The following is a 26,901-nucleotide window of genomic DNA, read 5'->3' as shown; positions in this document are numbered from 1 at the left end:
TATTTATGTAGGATTTGCTTGATTTTTTTGTATGGAATGAGTCATCTTTGTAAAGCCCTCATTGTATAACAAAACCCATTAGCCTTCCTTATTGTGTTGGTCAGTGTAATGTTTCATTATACCTGAGGTATATTATTAATAACCTAGCATTAGATATATTAAATGTAAGAGGTATAAAAGATAACACTTAACATGTGGTGAATCAACTTGATAAAGAACTGAATGTTTTGACGATCATTTAAAAAACAAAAACACATGCACACAATTTTGATTTACATTCATTTAATAGTTACTCATGACAGTTTCCAAAGGTAGGCTGTGCAGCATAAGAAGTATTTTGAGTGCTTTCCTGTCCAACAGTGTTATCAACTGTTACTCCAAATGTTTCTTACACAACAGCGGTCAACCCCCCCCCCCCCAAACAAACAAAATAAACAAAAACAAACTTACAGCTGTGTTACAAACAAAACACATTCTTCAAGAACCCTGACTCTCTGTCAGTGATTATGTGCAATCGTCTTGTTTACAACTGGGGTGAGAAAAGTGAACATTTATATCAAAAAACCGAACACTTTGAAATAAAAGATTTTACATTGCAAAAGAGAAAAACATAATTTAAGCTTTGGGTTGAGAAAGGCTGGATCCCTTTTGGGAACCAAATAGGTCTTCCATGATTTTATAAAGAACAAAGACAATTAAATACGTCTGAATGGCAACGGAAACAAATCCAACATGAATGTCATCAATCAGACACCATATAAGACTTCACTTGGACAACACTACATTTACCCTGACTTGAACTGCGAAGCATAAGTGCTGTAGATAGTTGTGATTTTTTTTCTTTATTTTTTGTTGAAGTTGCAGTCAAAAGTTTTCACTTCAGTTGTTCATAAATGTGTCACAGTTAGGATACAGAAGTCAACAACAAAGATGCATTCCTGTGCTCGATGACAATCTTGTGCGTGCGTGTACAGCAGACAGCAAGAGGAAGTTGTACATGATTGTACACAGGTATTTGGTGCTGAACACGAGTACAGTAAGATTATGTGAATGCAGCAGTGTCTTTATTTTCATTTAAGGAGGGCACAAAGGCAAACGTGATGAATGCTGCTGATGTTCTGATGTGGTTCTGAGGTGCAGCAAGGGTGTTAAGGCTTTGGAGATGTCATATTGTACAGTAAGGACAAACAAACGGGAATCGTCTTCATTTATACAACATAAGAATTGCCATAATAAATGTTATATGACTAACATTTACTTAAAGTTCGTACATGATGTGGAATAAACTGTTTTTGTATGACATGATTGTGACCGCAAACGTAACGCACACGTTAAATTTACACTTTGCATCAGCATCCAGCATCTCCTTTATGAACTTCCAAGCATAAAAGACAAAAATTAACTGTAAATGTTTAACTGTAAGGCATTTGCACATTTCTAGTTTAATGAAATATTCCTAGGCTGTGTCGTCCCGTCTTTCAAGCTTCTATGAAGTTACGGTCATGTCATTCAAGCTGACTACTAAAATAAAGGAATGAGGCATTTTCAGATCATAGTTTCGCAATTAAGCTCAAACTGTCCAGGAAATTTAACCGCAACGGCTGCAGACAGTCTATGACCTCCCTCACTGTGTGTGATAGTTCAGCGCTGACACACACAGACGCACACTGAAAAAAAAACTGAGGTAGGCGAGAAAACAATCAAATGCTTGACCATAATGTAGTCATTGTGTAAATGTGAACAAGAGGGAAAACGTGAAAGGCAGAGGAAAAAAAAAAAAATCAGTGTGAATGTGGGACTGATGTCAGTTTACTCAGAGTAAAGATGACCTTGCGCTATTTGAGTTGGTTAAGAATGATCCATGCAGGCCTGCAGTCCCGCTGCAGCGCTGGTGACAGCATGCAGTACGCCTTTTACACTTTGCATATTTTGGTGGGCGCCGATTCCCCCTGCCCTGACCTGTGAGTGTGCGTTCAGGGCTTTTCTTGTGGTGCCTTGAGGTGAAAGGGTGCAGAGACAAATGGGTCTACGGCGCTCACGTCTGAGGTCCACGAGTGCAGAGGTTCAGCGGGGACAGATGCTACAGCAGCCTGCTTGCTCGCGTTAGACACCGCTTTGTGAGCTTCTGCCGGCTGCTGGGGCACAGGTCCTTCAAAGTGTCGGGAATATTTGGCCAGAGCTTGAGGACGGAAAGGTTGCTGGGCAACCTGTCCTAAGACTCCTTGATCAGAGGTTACAGCGTGAGCTCCAGCTGCGTGGGGGTACGAGGTCTTCGGCTGTGCTCCTTTGGGCTGATTTCTTTTTCCGAAGGGAGCCTGTGAGAAAACGTCGAGCTGCTGCTGCTGCTGAGCCGCGAGGGGACCGCGTGGAAATGGAGCGTTGGCGAATACGTCACTTGTGTCTTCTTGCGCAATCCGAAAGGGGGCTTTGGAGAAGATATCTGCAGTGCCCTCCGTCTCCTTTGCTGCCTCCTGTACATGCTGGAAGTGATTCTGGGCAAAGGTATTTGGAGCAGGTTGATCGAAGGTTGCAGCTGGTTGTGCTGCTGCTGCTGTGCCGGAGTGCAGAGATGGATGGAGAGCTAACTGAGGCCCTTGGTCTTCTTCATCCTCAGAGTCCTGCAGCAGAGGTCTAGAACCGCTGCAGTCATGGGGGGCTATGTGACTCTCAATGCCTTCACCGTCCTCTTGCTCGTCCTTGTGTGCTTCTTTTTCTTCGTCTTCATCGCTGGAGTGCACACAGCCCTCATTCTGTGGAGAATCTGCTCCTACAGCTTCAGTCTCTTGTCCCTCCTCAAGCACAGAGTAGCCATTACTCTCCCCTTGGAGATCTGTTCAAGCAAGCAAAGATAGAGGGGGAAAACAAATTGGAGGTAAACAAAAATGTTAGAATACAAATGAGAAGAAACTTTGCCATCTGTGGTTCAGCTGTCCATTTATCTACCAGATCGGTCTCGTCACATATACTGCATAACCAATGGACTCTAAAATCTAAGTCACTGATTTTCGAGGATGACTAAACAATGAGGAACCATTATAACACTACAACAATTCTACTCTGACCAAGTCACAGTCACATCACTACCAGTTTTACGTCACCACATTAACCTTGTTTCCACAAATGAGCAGGAGTACAGCTGCAGTATTCTCAACTCAACCTAGCAACACCTAGTGTTACAGGAAAACAGCAGCAGCAGTTTTGCTTTAGGTTAAAACTGAGTGAGTTGAGGAGGAGGGAGCATGAGAGAGATCTGTGGAAACAAGGGGAGAGAGCCTTCACAGCAAAAGTGAAAAATAGTTAGGGACAGACAGATTGCACAGAAGACAGATCAGTCTTACCTCAGCGGTGTTGACAGCAGCTGTTAACTTGCAGCTCAGGGGGAAAGGTTAGTTGAAGCAATTAAAGGAAAAGACCAGCTTTTTTTGGCTCTTGTTGTTTTGTTTTACTTCTAGGGCGAGGTTTGCCTCCTCACTTGTCTGTTTTAAACCGTCCACGCCCTTTCTGTATGACTTAAGTGTGAATATGACACAGTTTGGAGCTGACAAAAATATCACACAGTGTGACGGCTCATTTAAGTGTGTAGAATAACAGCTTCTCATCTCTCACAATACAGCTCATAGTCTGTAAAGTCAACTTGAGATATTACCTCATGAACAGACACACAATTTAGGAAGGCAAATTCGAAAAAGTGTGAGGAGGAATCAAGTTTTTAGGTTTCTGAAAACTGGTCTGATCACAACAACCACTCTATTTATGAACATTACACTGGGTGATATGAACGGGATTCATGACAACAATACCCCATTAGCCTTTTATGGCTAAGGGAACGCCGAGTCTGATGATCTCCATCAGTGATACTTCATTAACACTGTTTGCATTTCAACCCAAAGAGCAAAGCAACACACGTAAAAGTCTGCAACCAGTGGCAGAGTGCTGCAGGATGCAGCATTATAGCGGATTGCAAAAATATGAGCAGCATTATTAAATGGAAAGAAAATGGGATGTAGACATTTAAAGTGGTTGGGATCGAATGTAATACAACTCACACAGCTGACACACAAGCCTTTCTTATGATTATTTAATGAACTACAGGAGACAGAGGTGAAAGGTATCCCAGTGTTATCAGGAAGTCAGTTCCATCATTAGCTCTGTTAAATAAAATCTATTCAGGCATATACAGTAACTTACATGTACCAGTACTAATGTATAACCTAACAACTGCAATGGAGAGCAACACATACTATCCAGTCAAGCGATTCAAAAGCACTTAGTTTCATGTATGTTTGGTGACTAAACCGTGAGCACTAGATAAATGTTTGACAAGAACTGAGAGAAGACAGAAGGACAGAGTTGACAGTTTTGCACTCTTCAATAAAGCCTCATACACAAATATGTTTTATCTATACATCCTTATACAATTTTTACATATTTTATAATGGTCCTCAATTCATACATTCTTTCTAAAGCACTATCAATAATAGTCACTTTTAATCATAACATGATAAAATGTTACACACTAAAATCTACCTTTACCAATGCTGACAAGTGCAAAAAAAAAGTGTTACTTTATGTACATTTACATTTCTCTTTCATCTGGAAAGACTGTAACAACTGACTTTATGGTATATGGTAACAAAGGATTGGCCAGAGAAGATTGAGAGGATGTCAGTGGGAAAGGAAGGAAGAGTATTTTCATGTAAAGTTCCTTCATTAACATAATACCTACACAAAACAACAATGACATTTACGTTGCACTTCCCTCTCTGTGACGGTGGTATTCTGCTAAAAATCTGCTCATTTATACTGACCCTGAGAGCGGACCAACACAGAGGAAAAACAGCATGATTATAGAGTCTTGTTCAGCTTTGGCATCGGAACAGGTCAAATACCTTCATTCCCTTTTACTTCTCCTGTGCTTACCTCAACGATGGGTCACAGGTATGAGGGTGAGCTGACATTAGTGGTGTTGTAGATAATGCTGACAATGGTGGGAAGCTGTGCTGTGGCAATGGAGCCGAACTCACCAGTCGTATTAACACTGACCTCACCAGTTTCAGGAAACGATTACAACTGACAGATTCACAGGTGTAGCATTAGAATATAAGACACGCTGCTTAACATCCAGAAAGAGGGGACAGTATACAGGTATGCTCAAGCCTGTGAAGCCACTCAGTCCGTTTACACCAGTGATTCCCAAACTGTGGGCCACAATGGCACTACAGGTGCCTGCAGTAATAACAGAAATTCAGTTTGAAATTATGCACAAGTATGTACATATTTAAATGTATTTATTTATATAAAAGTGAATTAACACTGGTGATTAGAGGTGGTGAGTTTGTGAAGTTTTTCATCACTCTGATCTAAATTTACCGCTCTTGTTTTGAAGTGTGAGTCCCGGTGGCAGGTGGGACACATACAAAGTGGCCATGACACTTTGCATATGACTGGGCAGCATTAGCAATTTATAGCAAACAGCCTGTGGTGTTTATGCTTTTTTTAAATAGAAATGTCAAGGAAACACACCACCCTCTCTTGTGTTTTGATTAGAGTGAAGATTTAAGACTGGGTGGGCCCCATGGGATTTTCTGGTTTTTAAGTGGGCCGCAGTACTCTTGACTTTGGGAATAGCTGGTTTAGACAAATTGATCTATAAAGGAATCATGGCACATAATTGCTTGAACAGATTTGACTTTCCATGACTATGGGCATGCCAACAGTGTGAGAAATCTTTAAAACCTATCCAAAACTGACACTTCTTCTTTTATAAGTAAACTGGTTCAATCAGCACAGAAGCACAGCTCCAGGTCGCATCTTTGTTTGGTCAGTAGTTCAAAGCTCTCATAGGAAAGTGCATCAAATTATCTACAGCATTTTACAGTCCTCAGTCTTTAGTCAGACCCCTGACACATATAACCATGCTTAACATGTGCATTCAATGATGGTCGACCATGGGCGTGCACTCTGAAGGATGTTAATGCGAGTAAGAGGAAAGCATGAGGAAGACCATGGTGTAGCCAAGACAGAAGCGGACGATATGCTCAGGCATTAATGAAAAGATTTTTACCAGTGTGGGAATGTCAGCGGCTAGCAGAGACATATGAAACCAGCTATCAGGCAACTAGAGATGGAGTTGAGGCCAAGGAGGCACATAAAGAGAATACTGGCTCCTCTCGGTTCATAAGGTGCTACATTAAGTGTCTCTGCGTGCCCATCTCTACCCCCCCAACCCTCCCCGTATCCCTTTGTTAGGATTGCACACTGCCCCTTCGACCTCTCCCACCCCCTCTAGAGGTCGATGAGCTGATCCACCAGCAGAAGGGAACGAGCCAAGTTGGGGATGCTGGACTCTGAACTGCCACTGTTGCTGCGCGAGTGACCACCTGGAACGTGCCAGAAAGAAAGAGAGATAGAGACAAGGATGGGCATGGAGGAGCCGAGGGAGAGTGTGAAAGACAAGCAAAAGAATAAGTCATTTTAACAGGGATTGCATGGAGAAATTAAAAAGTGGGGAGATGACCAGGATGAGGGGATGGCAGAGCAGAGAGATGCATGAATAGGGGGGTAGAAAGAGAAACAAGCAGAGAGTGAGCTGAGATAACTTTCATATAGCTGCATCATTACAGGGGGAGGGGGGGATTTAGGGAAAGCCATACTAACATAGGGAGACTTTCAAGATAAACTAAAAAGAGCCAAAACACCTGCAAGATGGCGAAGCACTGGGAGTTAAAAGATGACTGATGTAAGAGTTTGATGAGATAAGAAAAAAAGCCACCCATACAAGACTTCTCACATCAGAAATCCCAGGAACAAGCTAACGGTAACTAAACTGGGAGGGAGGGGCAGGGGCTAGCTCATTCATCTTTGTGGCTCACAGTCTGGGTTTCAGCAGGTGTGAGTGCTCATCTCAGAATTAGGTTAGCCTTACCTTGATTTGAGTTTTTGGAGATGAGCACTGGAATAGGATCAAACTCGTCGTCATTGCCCTTCTCCCCACACGACATGAGGAAAGCAGAGTCTGTGGTGAAGGAAGAGGAAGTGAAGTAACGATGGAAGCGGGAAGAGGTTAACTCGGCCAACGAAAAGAGCACGAAATTAAAAAAGGAGGAGAAGGGAAAAAAAGGAGGATGCGAGTAGATTATAAACGGAAGCAGCCAGGGCAGTCAAAGTGTTTAAAAGCCATTCAATTTTACATGGCTTTTAGCATCTTCTACAAATGAGTCAAGGGTCTGGCGAGGCTGTCATTTAGTGTCCAATTCAATTTCCACTTTTGCTTTTTACTGTTTGAACAGGCCTTTCTATTGTGTGGTTGATCAGGGGTCTGCAATTGTGTCCCCACAAACACTGAAACCCCGAAACCCTGCCCCCCCAACACACACACGTACACGGAAAGTAAAAGGTCTTACCAGAAGCAGTCTGACCAGCTGGCAGCTCCTCCAGGCAGGATCCAGCGCCAGGAGGAGCAGAGGAGCAAGAAGAAGGGAGAACAGAAACAGATGGGTTTCCATGACAGGTATGAGATAACAGATCACAACCCAGCAGAGAATCCTCCCCAGTGAGAGAATCTGAGACAGCGGCCAAAGAAAGAAAGGGTATGAGAAAGTAAGACTGTTAGTGCAAGGAGCAGAATAAGATGCATTGTATTAGTATAATAGCTTATATGTGCAAGCATAAAGAGTCCAAAAGGTATGTTAGCTTCATTTAATAACAAACAATAAAAAAAGTGGCTCTTTTTCAACGATTGAGCACAGTTTTTATTTCTATAGCAATTTTCAAGATAAACATGGCAAACTGGGTCACAGAAAAATGCAAGCAGATCTCAGTGAATACACCACTTAAAATGGTCCATATAACTGAACTATCCTAAAGCAACTGTTCTAGTTACAGCCCAAAATGATTGTGATCTGGGACGCCAGCAAATGTTTGTGTTGATAAAATAAATAAAAACAGCTTAAGATTCTCACCGAACCTGGACTTAGTTAACCTTGGGTAAAAAAGTGATCGGAAATAGTGCTATTCTGAGGTCCAGGATGCTAACCTGGCACACTGGCAGGAATGAGCTCTGGTTGGCCCAAATGTCTCTGGGGCTGGGGAGCCTCCAAACCAGGAATCAGTGAGTCCACACACACCTCTGCCATTGCTACATAAACACAATATAAAACAGTAATACAGAGTTATTAGTAGTTATTAGCTATTAGTAGTGTACAGAGAAAGAAAAAAAATTGATGAACATCGTCTTTGCTCCTTTCCCAGATGATATGCCTGACTTCCTAAGGATGTGAGAGAAAAGCAGGAGGAAGGAAGACACATGCAGAACAAAAGAGGAATTTTGGGGGGCAAAGCATGGGACAAAAACATAGCTGGTACCATTTGTGGTGCTCTCTGCAGCAGTATTGAAGGAGTCAGTCAGGGTTAAGAGGTCAGGGAGCAGAAGAGAAGTATCAGGGGACTTCTGTCCCTCAATCAGCTTCTCTGTGAGTGAGCCAGAGAAAGAAGAGGGAGAGGAGAAAGGGACAGATGGCAACAGAGAAAAGGGCAATGAGAGAGGATTTTCCATAGAAAGGATAGAGAAGCAGAGAAACTACACTTTTGTGATGGTGCATGATGGCAAAAATCAACATGGACAAATGCATCTATCTGCCCTCATGTTCAGCATTTTTAGAAACAAAATACATCCAGCAGACAGTAATAAAAAAAGTAAAAAGAATCAAGGATATCATGTAAATTTTGAGGTACTTTCACATCAATATAGTAAAAATACATTTGTTAGTTTATATCAGGGTTGTCAAACATAAGGCCCTGGGGCCAGAAAAGGCCAAGCAAAGACTCCGATCAACTGTATGCCTCTGGAAGATATGAAGGACAGCATAAATGTGAGCTGTATGTGGCACACAATGTAAAATGAGTTTGACATCACTGGGTTATAGTTCCTTCCTCAATAGCATTCAGTTGCCAAAAAAAGTTAAATTATGGCAGCAGATTTTTAATGCAGAAAACATTTCTCATGCTCTTTCACACCTTCAAAAACACCTTCCTTTTTATTTTCCACAACATTTTCAGCTCATTTTTGGAGCAGTGCATGCAAAACAAAACCCACAGTTGATGTTGTTATGCTGTTGTTACCAAAACTCACAAATAAGATCTGATTTTATTAAGTAGTAAGTGTGCTGCATGCATGAAGTGTATTTCTATTATAGGATAAGTGTATTTCATGCAGTAACTAATTTTTCACTGCAGCTTTATACTCACAGGGAACTGCTATGGGGCAAAGAAAGGGTTGGGGGGGCCATCTAAGACAAGGAATGTGTTGGCTCAGAAAATGGCACAGCAGATGTGACCTTCTGACCCCTTCGCTATAGGAAAGACGCCAACGCTGATGAAAAGCTTTTCACAAATCCTAAATGTCAAACATTTGATTTTTCACAGGGAACAGTGAAAATATGTCGTTTTAAAATGCTACATACAGTCTATTTTACACGCTGTTGCACTCTCGCCACAAGGCTGTTTTTACGTTATCTCAGATGGAACGTTGCGCTTGTTTAGCAGAAGTCAGAGTGTGTTTGCTTGTGTGCATTCTATCTCAGTAAGGGATCCAAAGAGTCAAAGAGATAGCTTAGGCTGGGCAGAGAAGATTACCCACACCCTTATTATGTAACGTTTTTATCCTCTCAGTTCAGGCCTTAAACAGTATGTAAACAACAACAACAAAAAAAAGGGTAAAGAGGCATGAAGCATACACTTCCAGAAGCACTCAAGGCTAAACAGAGAAGAAGATAAAAAGCTGGACCGTCATTTCAACAGGAGAGTGCGCTTTCTCCTGTTCTTAGCAGCACTGGTAAGCAGGCTCCACCAGTAGTAAAGCAATCCAATTAACAAAGGAGAATTTGTCCTTCGCGTTACCAGGCAACAGAGAAGGAGAAAGCACAGACCTGCAAATGAGATGCGATCTAGCTGTAGCAACACTGTCTATTCATGAAGGCTGACAAGAAGCCACTGTGAGGCTGCTCGCTAAGTCAACAAGATAGAACTGTGTACTAATCCAAACCACAAAAACTGGCACTTGGAAGCTAACCTGTGGATGGTGTGAGAGCCAAGAAACTACCTGAGCAAATACAAAGTCACTCATGAGGTATATTTGCTAAGAGTCCAGGAGAATCAAAGGGATGCCTCGTTGTGCGTCCTGGTGTGACCACAATATTACAGAGTGAGAGGCAGTTAAAAGGGTCTGAGAGACAACAGTGCTGACGCTACACTTGTGAGGTGATGGCTATAGATCAATACTGCACAGTGGACTGATGATGGCTCTAAAAATTCAGACAGCAACATCTAGGGCAGCTATAACCTACACAACTTCAACATAATGATTCCAGTTTCTCTAATAATATGCAAGAAAGGCATACTGAGAAAAGCTAAACAAAGCCTTACCTGGAAAGGCATTGAGGCTGGGAATGAGATTTTCATTGGATCCTGCGGCTTTCTCTCCAGCTGCAGCAGCTGTGCACAAGCCAAAGGAGGAGAAAAAACAAACAGATTTTAGATCATGGAATGATTCACTAATACTGTGCATGAACAAACTGAACTTACTCTCAGCTAGCTTTGCAAAGTCTTTGTTAAGCAGCTCCTCTGCTGTTAGCTTAGAGAAGTTATCGTCACCAAAAGGATTCCAGGCGGGCTGAGTGTTGGGGACGGTAAGTGCTGAGGAGGCGTCCACTTCACCTGGATGGTATACACTCTGTTGGGACGAGCAGGGGGACCCAGAAGGAGTAGTGCTTGCTGATCTGCAGTACAAAGATAAATATAAAAGACAGTAGGAGCACACAGTGAAACTACACAAAGGGTGTCAATGCACACTGGCCTCCTGATGTATGCGGTAGTAAGGAGAATGAATGAACGGTTATTTAAAGACTGAAGTGAGAGATTCTCGGGGATCTAAAAGAGTTAATTGTCCTCTTTCTGGGTGCTGTCATATGAATGGGCTGTCTATTACACGTCCAGCTTCACTCAATGTCATGAAAGAACAGTTCATCCTCAGATCGCTGAGGGGAGTTCATTTTGCTCACTTGGACTTGTTGAGGCTGGCTTCAGCTGCGGCTGCCTGAAGTAGCTGGGTCGACTTGCTAACGGGGACCCCAAACACGGCACTGTGGGTGACATCGCTAAGGATACGTCTGTGGCCACTCTTGGTGGCCGTCTTTGGCGAGGAGGGTGGTGTCAGGGAGCCAACTTTGTGGATCCCTCTGCCAGTTGTCTGCAATGAGAAAAAAAATCATGCAGAGGGGTGAAAATGTGTTAGTCACTAAAACCTTTTCTCTATTGTACTGTGCAAAAGTCTGGAGTCTTTTCTTTATATTTTTCTAGAAAAATAGTAAAAGTTCCTGTGGTCTATTGAAACACATGCAAACATACATGGAAAAAATTATATAGAAGCACAAACAGAGTTTGTACAATTCTAAACAGCTTGAAAGTCAATATTTGGTTTGACCACCTTTATTCTTCAACACAGCCTGAACTTTGCTAGGCAAGCTTTCTTGTAATTTCTGGTCTTCAGAAATATTTCTCCAATTTCTTGAAGGACAATCAAAGCTCTTCATTTTTTAGAGACTCAGCTCAAAAACAAATGGTATGTTTTTGCAACAGGCTGTTGTAACAAAGTGCATAAAGATACAATTTAAAATTGGTTCTGTTCATAAAAGCCAAGTTGTCTGTTAAGTGTAGACACAACACTGGTTCATCCCTTGAGTTAGCTGCCTTTTCTATGTTTGAACTATTCAAAGGTCAGTATTCCTCTGAAATAGTCAGATACAAGTACTGGTCTAAAAATTAGTGAAAAAGGCCAAAGTCCAAAGAAAAACTTTAAAAGACCGTCACAAAGCCTGGAGAACTATTGCTCAGGACCACTTAAAAATTACACGAAAGTCTGGCTGGTTGGAAGCAAAACATAAAGAAAAAACTGTCTGAAGACTTTTGCACAGTTGAGTATAACAAAGAAATAAACGAATCAGATACAAACATTAGAACAAGTAAGAGCAACTGGAAAAGAAAATTGATTCAAAGAGATTAAAGATTGCTCCAAACTACAACTCTATGACAACAGGAAACATTTACAGGAGAGGAAAACATGAAACAGTCTGACAGAAACTGGTGAAAATCCTATACATTATACATTCAATAAAAATGGAATGAGACTTTTCAAATATTTTGCCACCGAGAAGAGGAAAAAGTGAGCAAAAGTCTGGATGTGATTCGTTAGAGACGAGCCAATAATCAGCCCCGACCCAAAGAGTAGCAGACAGCAGCAGGAGTAGGACGTTACCACAAACTCTGGACCACGAGCTGCAGGACCAACAATTTCGGACTCGGGGATGGGTGTGAGATGGGCAGCTGCAGTTTCAAGGACTAAATGCTGCTGCTGTTGGTGTTGATGCTGCAGGGTAGCAACTTGAGGAACAGGTTTAGGTTTATACTGCAGCAAACTGGATGCTTGTGATGATGTTTGTTGTTGCTGAAGTTGGTGGTGGTAGAGGTTCTGTACCAGGTGATGCTACACAGGAACACCACACAGCTGACCGTGAGCAAGGTTTAGTAATAAACTGTGGCCCAACTGAAATTGTTTTTGTTATTTATTGCAAAACTAAACCAGATTAATTTTTTCTGCTCTGCTTCACCAGCAAACAACATGAATGTACAGAAGATTTGGGACAGAGAGAGAGGAAAAAGAAATCAATGTAAAAACCTACAACAAACCTATAAAAATATGGAAATATTCGTTGCAGCTAATGTTAAAGTGGGAATCTCAAAGGGTTTGTTTGAACAAATGTCTGTTGAATTGACATTTATTTATAAATGAGGTAACAGAACCGAAATTTAACAGTTTTCTGAGGAAAGATTCCTAATAAGTAAATAATTAATTTTGCACTATAAAATCAACAAGTTTTTCTGTGAGCTTAGCAGTTCACACCATCATTCCTCAAGAATGTGTCAACGAAACACGTCAACAGGCGTGTACTAAGAAAAAAAGTTCAGCATAGCCAAGATTTTTTTTTTTCTGTTAGCTGGCTTGATGAAACCTAACAATCCAGTCTGAGACAACAGGCATGATGATGGTGGTGGTTATTAACTTTCTTTGTTAACCTAGGCTTGCTTCAGGTGCCAAGAGGGCAGCTGACATGTCATTTGATACTTCCTCCACACAAAACTGATTTAGCTCCACCTACTCTGATCAGAAACATTATCAGAGGAACAGGTAGCAGAGATCTAGAAAAATAATTTTAAAAATGTAACAATAAAATACACCTCCTATTGCTGCAAATAAGACAAGCGAGCAGTGATGGCAGAAAATCATCAGTCTTGCAAATTCAAGCTAGTTGCAAGCTCTCCAAGCACTAAAATAAAGTGAGGTGCGTCAAAAAGAATCATCTGAATTCAAAAAGCCATGATTTTAAAGTGATAGTAATAGAAATAATGGACATAGAAGTTTGTGGTAAATTTAAAAAGTACATGGGTGAATATAAAGTTTTACAAACAAGACAATGTTAATAAGTTCTCAATGTGTCCCCCTCCGGACACACAGCATGTCTCCACAATACTCAAACTCGCCGCTGCTGTTATGCTAATGACCAGCAACCATGTGACACGAATCTCCTATTTCTAATAATACGTATTTCCACTATTACCGGAGAATGTTTGGGGAATTAAACCACTTTAAAATCGGACAATTCTTTTCAATACACCCTGTATAAATGCTGTTTATTTCCAACTGCACGCTAGGGTTTTGAAACTTGAAGTTTGACCAAAATTCAGACCAAAATGAAACCAAAACTCTGCAGATAATCTGGGCAGGAATAGGTTGTGTGTTCAGGATCAGTTACTATGGTGATCTAGTCAGGCAAAAGTAGAGACACCGTCATAACACTGAAAATGTGTTGACAGCAGATCTAGTTAAAAGTCTTACAAGAACGAATTGAAAAGGAAGCTACAGTGAGCTGGTTAAATGGAGAGCTGCAAACAGCACATTTCCTGCCTCTCAGCCAGGTAACTTCCTCCAACCCTTTCACTGGGGTGCGGTGCTGAGTATCAAATCACAGAGTGAATGAAAATTACATGTACTGCCTGTCATCCGATTTAAATCGACATCAGTTTATTCAGCTGCATCCAGATGTCTCTGATCTGCAGTATTAAACTGCACTTGCTCATACCACCACTAAATAAAAGTCAGTGTTTCCCCCCACACAAATCATATTTAATAAGGTCTTTTTTCAATTTTATTTCTTTATTCATCTAAGGAAAAGATGGCATCCATAAGTGTTTTATTTGGCAAGTTCAATTGCTGCTGGCCCTGGTTCTTCCAGTCTGTAACATAAGACACACTACTGCAGGATTCCTTAATATCACTCAGCTACTTTTCAAGATAGGATCTTGACTGATGCCAGCTTGTACATATTGGACTACAGATTGTGACAACAGTCCTCCTCCAGCTCTGGAGATCCATTGCAACATGTAAAGGCTGCTTAACCAGAATGTGCAGCAGGTGGAGAAGTGTTTCATGTTGCACTACGCCAAGCTCACAAATCCTACAGAGCAGAACAAGAACCACCATTGCCAGTTGCAGTGTAAGAAACTAGAAGTGGAGTTCATCTACAGGATGAGGCATTAGATTATATTTCTGCTTTTTATAAGTTACAAAATATACAGCAAATAAAGCATTTGTATAGGACAAACCTATAAATGATATTTAATAATATCAAGGCTCACAAAATTTCAAAATCTCTGGTAGCCCTTCGGGCAGGCACTCTTCAGTTTTTGGTAGCCCAAAATAAATTTAAGTAGCCCGAATAAAAAAGAGAGCAATTTTTTAATGTTTTGTTTCCGTTACAACATTATACATTAAAGTATAATATTGTAACGGAAACAAAAATTAATCAGAAAGTTGTTAAAATACAAATCACAACAACTGTATAAAAATCACAGTCATCAACTCAAATACTTGTTTCTAATTAAACAGAAATTTCTATGAACTTGTAAGAACTGTGTAGAACATGAATCAGTCTGTGTCAGATCCTGAATCTGAAATTTCCACTGAAGTCAAGGGTAAGGGGTGAGTGGAACCAAGATCGAGGCCATTTGCTTTTTGAAGTTTGCAAAGACTGCTAAATTTTGACAATGGTAGTTCACTCTTTGCAACATAGTACGCTTTTTAAAGATTTTTCAGGACTTCTGCTTGTGCTTGGTTTATTTTTAGTATGTTTTTTGCAATTGCTGTTTGTTCTGGGAAAGATATTGCAGACTGAGCAATAATGCATTTCTTGCATTTCTCATGGGTTCTGATGGGGTCTTTCTTAAAATTACTGGTCCTAGTTACAAAGGCGCTTGTCGACTCAAATGAAATGAAACTCACAACACACCTGGCAGAACATCATGTTATTTAGCTCCTCATATTCCAGCCACAGAAATTCTTTTGTCCATGAAACCAAAAAAAGGTGAGCTTTCTTTTTGCCTCATAGTCTGATTTGTCATAACTTTTCCGTTTTGTGGTAGGCTTTTATTTGGCTGCCCCTTCTTCACCCTGACCTGTCTTATTTGGCTCAGCAGAACTAAAATACCGGCGTAAATCCTGCTGCTTTTACACACTTACTTACATAACGGTCAGCGATTCTCTGCACAATCGACCTCTCACATGTTTAAGCTTGCTGTGGGAGATTTCACTTGTCACGTTTGAATAGTACCTAAGCTAATGAGTGACAAGACGATGTCAGAGGAATTGGTGCGCAATTAATCGTCACTCACCAATCAGTGCTGCCGCTCTCTACACACCGTTCGCGCGATCGCAAAGTGAAAGTGAAAGCAAAAAACAAGCACAAATTCAAACGCGATTTCAATATGTCACATATTGGCAGTGGCTCATCGATGCCAATGACATAATTACTCAGCTACATTTTCGAAAGAATGCAAAAGCATTGACATATATTTTCCATTCCTATGATAGCCCGACGGGCAGGGCTGAGGTAGATTTTGGTAGCCCGACTGGAAAAATCGCTAGCGTCGGGACGTCGGGCTAGCGATTTTGCGAGCCCTGTAATAATAATTAATTTAGGAAGTATGTGAGGCTCCTATTAACTATATGGATAAACACCACTCTCGCACACTGAACACAGTCTAATTGCTAAGAAACCAAATCAAACCAGGCCTGAAACCTTTGAGATTACCACTTTAAGACTGGGAGCAGCGTAAATGTGTAGCTTCGGCTTGAAACACACACCAGTGATGAACATAATCATGTTGAATTGTAGCTTCACTGAAACTAAACATAGCTCCTAAAATTATTTTTTAACAACAAACAGGGCAGCTCAGCTAAAAAACAATATACCTAACATCTACAGAAATCAAAATAGTTCATCAATAAAAACACAGACAGCCCACACATGAAGTTTGTATTTTTAAGTCTGTCTCATCATCAGCCCCAAACCCTTTGTGTGGTATCACACTCTTCTTCTTATTGCTTGCACAGTGAATATGCATTTAATGAAAACCCCCTGATGCTGTAAATTCTTTGAAAACAAAGGCAATAAAATGTCTCACCACGCGTGCACAGCATTATTTAATGCCATCCATGAAACAGCACACAGTGCAGCTAATCACCATTTCCAGTCTTGCTCTAACAGTCTTCCTACCTGCTGAGTGCTCTGTGGACTTAAGAAGGCAGAGGCTTGCTGCTGCTGCTGCTGCTTCATAAGCAGCTGCTGATGCTGAGATGTAGCCTGCGGCTGCATGTTAGCAGACGGAGCCTGTTGAGCAGGTTGGACAGCAGCTGCAGCTGGAGGAGGAACGCCGATACCGACACCTGAAAGGGAAGTGAATAAGATATATGAGAAGATTATAAAAGTCTTCTTGATCATCAAATATGACACAGATTATTTTTGTGCAGATTCTTACATGAACCAGCTGTCATGCTTACAAACCTTGTTGTGCAAGTGAGTGAGAAAATCTTAAATCACCTCGTTCTCAAGTTATTCACAAACTTCGGTATATATGCCACCCAGCCTCACAGTGGGGTGATGACAACACCCCATCATCCTTTTATGGCTAAGGTGCAAAAACTAATTGGACCAATACCAATCAAAAGATTGAATTCAAACAACACATAAATAAATGTGAGGGTGAATCATGCCACCATCTATTCTGTCTCTGCAAGTGGACCAGAAGGGAGTTCAAATAAAAACTAAAAGCCTTTAAAGAGCAGACTAAACCAATAGGAACACAGCATCTAAACAGATTTTATGGTAAAATTCTTGAGGGATTCATGAACCAAAAGTAATTCAACATAAATAGTGTCATTAGCAGGGTAACAGTCATCATAAATCCAAGCTTTGATCGCAACGGTTTTAACCCTGACATATAGAGAGAATCATCATTTAAACAGCTCCTTGTACCTATAGCCTGGGGTGCCCCAGTAGCCACACCAGGCCTCTTGCGTGGGGTGAGTGCTGGCTGGATGGGAAGAATGCCTGATATGGGCTGGGGCTGAGCCTGTCCAGCTTTGGGCCGCTGTCGAGGTGCAATTGAGGTTTCCGTGGTAGGAACTGGGTCTGTGAGCCTGATGGAAGAAGAACAAAACTCTGAAGAGTAAAGCAAAGTTTCTTATGACAATAATATTAATAAAAATAACACACACGCTTTGCTTGTCACTCACCTGGCTTTGTTTTGACTCTTTTTGGCCACTGCTTCACTCGCTTTGATAGGCTCAGGAAGTTTTGCAGGAATAGGTGAATTCTGCAGCAGAGAAAAGATTTATAAAAAATGATCAAATCTTTTCAAATTTTTGATTAGTATTTTCCATAAATGTGGCATTGTTTTGTGCTTTGTTATTACTAAGAGCCAAGTGACAAAATCTATACTAATATCACTGTGTCCTAGATTGCTATTTCTCTGGAAAGCCAAGCGGAAATTCAAACCCCAGCACACGAGATGTAAAATCAAAGATTTGTAGTAACATAAAGAAAATCTACGTGATGACCTGGTAACTGCTGAGCACACAGATATTTTCATCTACTACTCCCACTATTGCTCTCGCCATGATGACTCACATGTAGATTTGGGACGGGACACTCTCGTCGAGCCAGTTTAAAGGCAAAGTAGGATACTTGGTAAATGTCTGGCCTCTTTTCAGGATCAGGTTCCAGCATGTATCCTGAGACACAAAAATTTTTCTGAGTTAATTTCCATTTAAATGTAACTGCACCTACAGACTACACGCATTCAGAAAGCAGAACGGACGCATGATCTAAGCAAAGAGAGTACTTACTAATAAGACAGTGCATTTCATGTGAGTAGCGGGAGTTGTCTGGGATGGTGAAACTGCCATCACAGATAGCCACTTGGCTCTCGCCGAATGGAAGGGTGAAGTAGCACAGCTTATAGAGAAGACAACCCAAGGCCTGTGCAGACAAGGAAATTAACATGTATAAAAACATATACTCTGTATGACGTCATGGTAGGTAGATAATAATTCTAAATGTTAAAGTGAAACAAAAAGTTAGCCTCACCCAAATGTCTGCTTTTGTTGTGATGACATTTCCCCCATAGAGGTTGACCATCTCTGGAGCACGGTATGACAGCGTAGTGTACCTGCAGTAGCAGTAATGTATGAGAAAAGACCCATGAGCTTCTGAAATATAGGGAGAAAAAAGGGTAGATGGTATATCAAGAGGAAAAAAACCTCCAACACTAACTTTTTGATTTCATCCTCCAAAACTGCCACCCCTTCTGTCTGAGGATTTTGGAAGCGGTTGGTGGCACTTCCAAAGTCACAGAGCACATAGTGTCCACGGTCGTGAAGAAGAATATTTTCCACCTATGTGTGGAAGACAAGATGAGACTTGTGAGATGCGATGTACAGTGAAACAAACGCAAAAAACAAACAAACAAACAAACAAACAAACAAACAAACAAACTTCCAAATTACTAGTGTGACCATTCATTAGCTAGATCTGTGCTGTTAGTAGTATTCACATACAGAAAATGTATTAGGCTTGCCTTGAGATCTCGATGGATGATTGGAGTCTTGCACTGATGTAGACGAGCGACTGCCTCGCACGTGTCACAAAAGATCTGTAACACCTCAGCTTCAGTGAAGCCCGTCTGTAGCCGCTGGTTCATCAGGTTCACCACCTGGCCACCTACATGAAAAAAATTTAGTCAATAAAAATACATAAATTCCTATTTTTTATGTTATTATTTAAAATTTCTAGGTAATATTTAAGGCTCGAATGTAAGTTTACTCTGATACCAACACATCTAAAATAAATGATAAAAAAAATACATTAATCTTTATCATTCACATGACACTTCAAAGCGGTCAGCTTTTACATAAAAGAAAAAAAGTAAAGCGGGCATCATGAATGTACTGCTTTAAAACATATTAACATTGTTGTTTATAGCATAACAAAATGAATACATTTTCTACACTAAACAATTTAAAAACCCTAACGATGCTCACAACTTCACAGGCATGTTAACATTTTATCTTTCTACAAATGACACAGCTAAGTTGAGCACCGAGTAAAACACAAGTTCTATTGACCACGACAGCTATCAGCTGAACATTTGCCTTTGGAAAAAAAAGAAAGAAAGGATGCTGTAAGAGCCGAGGGTAATGGAGCTTTGAATTCAGAGATAGAAAGGCATGGGGAGGGGGTTGGGCGATTTACCTCGACAGAAGTCCATTAAGATCAGGACTTCCCACACATCACCAGCTCCGACTGCAGCTATGCTGGAGTCCAGGAAGCCGACTATGTTTTTGTTACCCACCAGGTCCCGCTGTGTAAACAAACAGAGAGAGAAACAGGAATGATGAACAACAAGAGATGCAATTTTCAAATATCATGCAGTCCTAAGAAATTTTATTTGGTAGATCAAAAAATACATAAATGTTTGTAAATTCTCAGTTTAATTTTAACTGCCAAAGGACTTGAAGCAATGATGATAAAATCATCTGATAGGCATGTCACCAGGGAGTGGCTACAGGAACTGGTTTGTTTCACTTACAGAAACGGACATGCAACTGAGCTTACAAGGCAACATTTTAAACAGAACTTCATGTTCTAAAATGGAACTAATTACAATCCTGAGTGCTGCTTTGTTATCACCACTTGACACAGGTCAAATAGTGTTTTTGAATAACTTTTTTTTAAAATTTCGGGCATTCGGGGTTGATCATATTTGCATTTTCTGTATCAAATTACATAACACTAGATAGATTTTTTTTTGTTGCTGAGCAGATTAACAGTAATGCAAATTACTGAATTTGCTCCAGTCAGCTTTGGGGCAATCACACTCACCATAATTTGTATTTCAAGTTTGCAGATCTTCAAATCGTGTTCGTTGTTGACATACATTCTTTTTAGTGCACATCGTGCACCTTGATGAGTCCTCACCAAAAAGACTATGGCAAAACCTCCTGCAAAGAGAAGAACAGGGAGAATGGACAAATTGAAATGCAGAAGTAGAAAAACCACCAAAGTTATGTCTCTTCCATTTTTTGCCACCATATACAGTGCAATTATAAGTGGCACTGCATTGGTGCTCAAACCCAGGGCGTTCTTTCTATGAGGCAATAGTGCTAAGCATACTGCCCTGTTCAGTCTGGTTCGAGTTTATTTCTCAGGACAGTGACCATCTGTTGACAGTGACTTGATTTTTACTGAGGAAAAAAGATCAAATAATCATAACCTAAACTACAAGGAGTCTGATAAAGTCACAATAAAAATGAAATCTATCAAACATGTGCAACGAATTGTTTTATCCAGTTTAAAGCACTGGTGTCAAACAGCCCTGCAGCAGGGTATAATTCAACCCTATTTCATGGCCCGGGTTTAGCATAAACACTGTGGGGTGAGTTAGCTGGCTGGCACAATGGTCACAAGACCTTGAAACAAAACTGTGTGAGTAAGCAGTTGTGCCAAAAAGATGCAAGAAGACAAAACTGACACGACATAGGAAGTGAGAGAATATATCATCCCACGTTTAGTCACACTGATGACAGTGACAGCCATAGCAACTAAAACCACCAGGAATCATACTGCACTAATAAATAAAGCACAAACTGAGTATCTGTTAGCAGATATCTAGATATTTTAGATTCAAATATCTTCTTCTTATCATTATTATTATTATTATTTTTCACACTTTTTGATGCCATACACCAAGCTGACTCTTCCTTCTGGAATCACTAAGCTAGAGACAATTTTACATCTACTATCAGCATTACTCACTACAAGCTGCATTGTTAAAGACATTCATAAAGTACAGCACAATTTTTTAACAGGAAACCACACTAAATATGAAATCATGTGGGCTCCATCCTCCATCCTGTGTGGGTTAGCATGGATGATAACACTTAGTAATTTTACTGTTGTCAACATAAATTAAATGACTTGAAGTTTCACAATGAAGTGCTAAATTCTCCAGTGGCTGCATCTAAGAAAAAGGAGCTGGCAGAACACTTTGCTCAGTAATTAGTGTTATGACATGAGAAGCAATTTCTTGGATGAGATATGAAGTTTAATTAAGAGCTGAGGCCTGTATTGAATCAGAATAAAGAGCAGAGGCTAGGCAGGCACGTGTGTGTATAGCCCAGCATAGCAGAGGCATCTGATCCACTGCTGTCTTGCACAGTCTAATCTGAGAGGCCTGTTAGAAATTAGAAGGATTAGCAGCCGTCTTAAGCAACATTTAGCAGTGGTCTACTGTCTCAGGAGACGGGGTTACTAAACAAGTACAGCTACAAATAGCCACTGCTTCTTGACGTAAAATGATTATAACACAGTAGTAAACACACACAAAAATAAACCTTTGGGCTCTGCAATGAAAAGTGTCACCAATGCTTGTAGTGCTCAGTTACAATCTGTCAGTGTAATGGAACTTGCATAATAAGCATCTAGGCTTTGGACTAGGACAGAGCACATGCCCTCACAACTACGATGCTGTTTACAAACATATACACGACACTCCAGTGACAGGGAGAAAAACCAGAGATCGTCTCAAGAGAAGGTGGCATAAACTATCTAATCTGACTTACAAAAGTTTTTTCCCCTCTTTTAGAAAATAATAATAATAATTATGGTATAATTATATAGTATAATTATGGACTAGAAAAAGGGAATGACTCGCACATTAATGACAGCAGGATCTGGGAGCACTAATGTTACCAGCAGTAACTCTATACATCGATACAAAACAACACTTCCTGCTGACAGTAAAGGGAGAGAACTGTGTGTCAGGAAATCCAGAGATAAGTCAGTAATAAATGCCCAAGACCCACAGCTAAAAAATAAATAAATAAATAACTAACACTGTTCAAAGCATCCACCTCCAAACCTTAAGCTACAAAAGCAGCACAGTGCGCCGCCCTCACTGCTTTAGTCAGGACAGGGTAAAGTGTGTTGCCACAAAGTTCAAGAGTGACAAAGGGAGTTGGAGTAAGAGGAGGAAAAAATAATTAACTACATGACGCAGCCAGATAACAGTGACTGCAAGCCCAGACTTCAATGAAAAGCATCTGAATAAACAGGTGTATTGCCAGTAGCTGTACTCAAATTACATAGAGCAGCTCTACTACCAGATCAAAATGTAGTGAAAAAAATTAAAAAACATCAAACCTTGCATCTTGAGGAAGCTGTACATATAATTATGATGATGCCATTTAGTAGGCCTAAGAGTAACACGTCTGAATTGTGCTTTTCTAAAGTCACTATCTGCAGCAAGGCCAAAGTGTTTCCAGAACTGAACTGAGCCCACAGAAACAAAGAAATTCCCTAACATCTCAGTACAGGGCGGGTCTGAAGTTTGCTGTGGAACTCATTCATAAAGCCAGTGTGTGGCCAAACACATGGTTCCCATCTATAGTACTGATAAATTAATCAGACTTTTTTCATCTATTATTTAGTAACAGGCCCTCTTAGCTAACAGAGCACGTCAGACTCTCATTGCAAAGACAAATGACCACAGGAAAACGGTTTACCTCTTTCACAATGTCCATTTAACCTGTTCTGGTAGAAATGACCTTAAAAAGGTGCAATCAGTCCTCACCACTAAGTTAAAGATTTGGATTAACAAATGAACACGCGAGAATATTTTCACTTGGAAAAGTTGGTGTGAAGTTATGTCTGAGTTTCAGCTTGCTGTAAGGTCGCATGCTATGTGCCAACACATCCTAACCAACAACTTCCAGTTAATTTTAACTTGTGCAGTCGACATCTGCCAGTCCCTCTGTAAATATCAATACAGGTGACTCAGCATGGCGTTGGCCCCTTACAGCACAGCAGGAAATCCAGTTTTGCCATGTTCCTCCCAGCCTTCGGGTAAAGAGTGTAGTAATGCAAGGAGAATACACACTGACAGATGTATAGCCATCCTCTTTACATCCTCTATCTTAAAACTTCAGCCCAGTCTGTCTTCCTCCTAATCTGCCTGTTAATATTATTATTGTTATTATTAATAATAAACAGAAAAGCCAGGTTTGGGCAACCTGGCAGCAAACAGGCATGAAGAGGACTGCCTCAATGTGTAACCTCTAAACCCTTACCAGTAAATACTCAGTAACCAATGCCATTTCCACTCAGTAATGTATAGCAAACATGATAGCTGATCATTGTGTTAGTAACATTACTCTGGCTGGGCCAAAAACAAAACAAAAACAGGCCCAATCGTTTAGGTGAAGCCGTCCAAATCACAATTAAAGTGGTTGTAGTAATCCACATTAGGGAACGCCACGTAGTTCACCTTCAGCGATTGTTTCCTCCACGGTTACTTGATATCGTCCGATGCTGAAGACTCGTCCGATGAAGCTGCCACCGCCGCCGGAACCAGCGCCTCCTCCACCGGCTCCAGGACCAGGCCCGGAGCCCCCAAACTCCCGACGGGAATCAAAAAATTTCTTCATTTTCCCTTGACACTGCCCAAAGCAGGACCGGGTCCAAAAATGTATTAATGTCGCGACAACGACAGTAGTTGGATAGAGTCAGTCCCTGCTACTCGCTGAGGTGCTGGCGTTAACGCTTCAGCAGCTGAATGAATGCTGCTAGCTGGCTTCAAGCTAAAAGCTAGAGAAACTAGCTGGACCTTAAAATATCCCGAACACTGCTGCCTGATGCTGTTCAGCTAACTCATGGTTTGAACAGCAGGCGGAGTCAAATAATGCAGAGAAGCCGCTTTCCACTCTATACCAAAATCAGTACTAGCTAGACTATGAGCTGGACTATGAGCCCGAAAACCCCCGTCAGCTCACCTAGCTAGCTAGTCAGCTAGCTAAGCAGCCAGGTGCCAGCTGTCAGTCAACAGACTAGCAGCCAGGTAGATTCCTGATATCAAGTCCAGGTCGTTACACATCTCGGTCGATATTCTCCCGAGCGAAATGTTAGTCCACTTGCTGCCTTATACCTCTGTATCGGTGAGAAAATGTCAGCTCTTTACTGTTTGTGTTCGTGCTGCAGGTTAGAATAAGCCTAGTCAACTAGGTTAACTTAATGACAGAGCTAACACAGCTACTAGTACACGCTAATGGCAGAAGTCCTACCCATCTCCCCTGAATCCTGCTGGACTGCTCCTCATGTGATTGGTCAAATCAACAGCGACTTCCTGTTAGTCCACCCTGCTTGTCCCTGAGCTGTGGATTGTCAACATAAGTAAAGTGTGTTTTGTGTTTTGTTTTATTTTTCATCAGTCTAATTTACTAATAACAGTAAAATAAAAGGAAACCATTTTAATCTTTAATCTCAAATTTGCGAACAAAGACGAGGAAATATCTACAGAAGGGGATCTCCACAGGATTCATTTGCTATGTGATTTCTGTTCCAAACTTCTTAACATATCAGATATAAAAGTGAAAGATATGGAGCTATAACAATAATATTAATGATAATAATAAAATGTATTATACATATCCTCCTGAGAACCGAGGAAAAAATAATCTTCCCATTGAACTTTTTTGTGTGATTTTCTTGCTATTTGGAGCTAAAAGAGGCCACCACGAGATATCAATGGAAAGCCCATGAGGCACCGTATTTAGTACCACAGTAAGGTAGCTCAAATAAGTAAAAAGATATAGACCACAAGCAAATGGCCATTGCAACATAAATGAATAGGCTAGTTCTCAATATTTAAATACAAAAACCAAAGTGAAACAAGCAAACCCGCAGTAACTAATCTAAAATAAACTGAGAACAAAAAATAAAATCAGTAAAACAAACAATAAAGTTGGCCAGTTCAAACATCCATGATAATCTTACATTTTTAAACACAGATATTATGTTAGAGTTTTATAATAAAGATTCATAATTACAAACACATAAAGTCACTTAAATTCAATTCACTTTGCTTTTATTTGTTATATAGCACCAAATCACAACATCAGTTGCCTCAACCTTACATTCCTTATAATGTAAGGAAAATAACAGTAATATAGAGAAACACCCAATAATCAGATGACCCCTGTGAATAAGCACTTGGCGACAGTGGGAAGGAAACTCTTAACAGGAAGAAACCTTCAGGAAAACCAGGCTAAACAGCAACTGGTTGGGATGAGGGGAGGGAGAGAGGACAAAAGACACACTAAAGAGAGCCAGATATTAATAAGAATTTAATTAATGATCAAATGTAGAGAGGTGTGTAAACGCATAGAGAATGAAGAAAAAAGTCCCACGACATGGTAAGGAAAGGATAAAACACACCAACTGTGCCGAAAACTATAATGGTTATGTATCTGTTTAAATGCTGCTGTGACTTGCCATATTTACCATCCATTTGTTACCACAGCACCAGACGTAATTATAACAAAGAGTTGATGCCAGTCCACGTCAGCACTTCTCCACGAGTGAATTGTCTTTACTGATATTTGTTGACATTTTAAGTTATGGCCAACTATTCTAAACTTTGCGTTTTTAATCTATGTGTTTTTCACTGCCATAAGAAATTGTTAAATAAATCCTATTCTTGCTGGCTGGAAGTTAAACACATTCATATTCTTATTTGCGTTCTTGCTTCAGGCCAAAGCAATATAGAGATGACCAGTTTTAATAATGACATCTGAAATTCAAAAGGTGCGATTAAATTTTATTTATAGCTCAAGTTTCGAAGACTGATCTGAGGTCTTGGCTGCTCGTGTGAGTGAAATACTTTTTCCTGCAGGGGGCGCTGTTTCATCACAAAATAAATATGGAATTGCAGACTTCTTCCACCTATCTCAAGGACCATATTAAGTTTTTCCCTTACCTTGATGGAAGGTTTGTTTGTGTGTGTGTGTGTGTGTGTGTGTGTGTGTGTGTGTGTGTGTGTGTGTGTGTGTGTGTGTGTATAAACTTTCATAAGTAAGTGAAATTTGGCTGTGAAAAAAATTGGAGCCAGACTTTTAAACAAGAGCCACTTTTCTTATTTATACCCAAATTCCTGAAAGCCAGTCAAACTCAAAGTGTTTGCAGCATAGATCCAAAATCCAGCCTTGTGTTTGTCATTCACACTGTAAATAATTTAAAAATATAATGCATTATGGAAAAGTTCAACATATATTTCCATTCATATCATTTTCTCACAGCTCCCTACGTATGTACTGTTAGGACGTGCATGATAACTTGTTTACAGAATATAGGGCATTCATTTGAGTGCAGCTATTACCTTGGAATAAATGTAGCTACACATTTAAACATGTGGTGACCATTTTGCTAAAATAATTGAGCCATTAAGCTATTTCAGCTGCAGAGTTGTTAGTGCTCCAGTGATAAATGACAAAGCTCTGATGCATTCTTTCCTCTGTGATCATCTACAATATGTTGGATCTCAGCTGACCGAATAGCTAAAGGTAAACAGACTTTGTTCTCATTTTGTGTGGTCCCCTGAGAACCAAAACATCCTTACAAT

General features: G+C 40.5%; 1 protein-coding gene across 10 annotated transcripts; it reads right to left on the bottom strand.

The window, feature by feature from the left end:
• Positions 1-265: 265 nt before the first annotated feature.
• On the bottom strand, positions 266-24,611 carry LOC100703642 (AP2-associated protein kinase 1). Of its 10 annotated transcripts, XM_025896850.1 has the most exons (21): positions 23,773-24,611; positions 20,331-20,449; positions 19,701-19,809; positions 19,027-19,169; positions 18,723-18,844; positions 18,537-18,618; positions 18,296-18,428; positions 18,078-18,181; positions 17,684-17,763; positions 17,424-17,587; positions 16,665-16,834; positions 12,311-12,538; positions 11,058-11,245; positions 10,582-10,775; positions 10,423-10,491; positions 8,365-8,469; positions 8,036-8,137; positions 7,404-7,562; positions 6,926-7,015; positions 6,281-6,380; positions 2,694-2,830 (listed from the first exon to the last, which is right to left on the bottom strand). In XM_025896850.1, the coding sequence occupies exons 1-20, from the start codon at positions 23,930-23,932 to the stop codon at positions 6,286-6,288; spliced, it is 2,616 nt and encodes an 871-aa protein (XP_025752635.1). In that variant the 5' UTR covers positions 23,933-24,611; the 3' UTR covers positions 2,694-2,830; positions 6,281-6,285. The 10 variants fall into 10 exon arrangements, with proteins under 10 accessions (XP_005457491.1, XP_019221171.1, XP_013131478.1 ...); XM_005457434.4 differs by lacking the exon at positions 6,281-6,380 and having other exon boundaries at positions 266-2,830; XM_025896851.1 differs by lacking the exon at positions 6,926-7,015.
• Positions 24,612-26,901: the final 2,290 nt, after the last annotated feature.

Source organism: Oreochromis niloticus, linkage group LG12, assembly GCF_001858045.2.
Source record: "Oreochromis niloticus isolate F11D_XX linkage group LG12, O_niloticus_UMD_NMBU, whole genome shotgun sequence".
NCBI lineage: Eukaryota > Metazoa > Chordata > Actinopteri > Cichliformes > Cichlidae > Oreochromis > Oreochromis niloticus.
The sequence above is the reverse complement of the archived record's forward strand: the minus strand, read 5'-3'. Positions and strand labels throughout refer to the sequence as shown.

Bases quoted from the DNA above. Each gene is read 5' to 3' on its own strand.
- LOC100703642 (XM_005457434.4), bottom strand. From the start codon at position 23,932: ATGAAGAAATTTTTTGATTCCCGTCGGGAGTTTGGGGGCTCCGGGCCT. The intron at 19,810-20,330 runs GTGAGTGTGATT...TTGTTTACACAG, and splicing joins AACTTGAAATACAAATTATG to CGGGACCTGGTGGGTAACAA. The intron at 10,776-11,057 runs GTGAGCAAAATG...TTTGTACTGCAG, and splicing joins GCCAGCCTCAACAAGTCCAA to ATCAGCAAGCACTACTCCTT.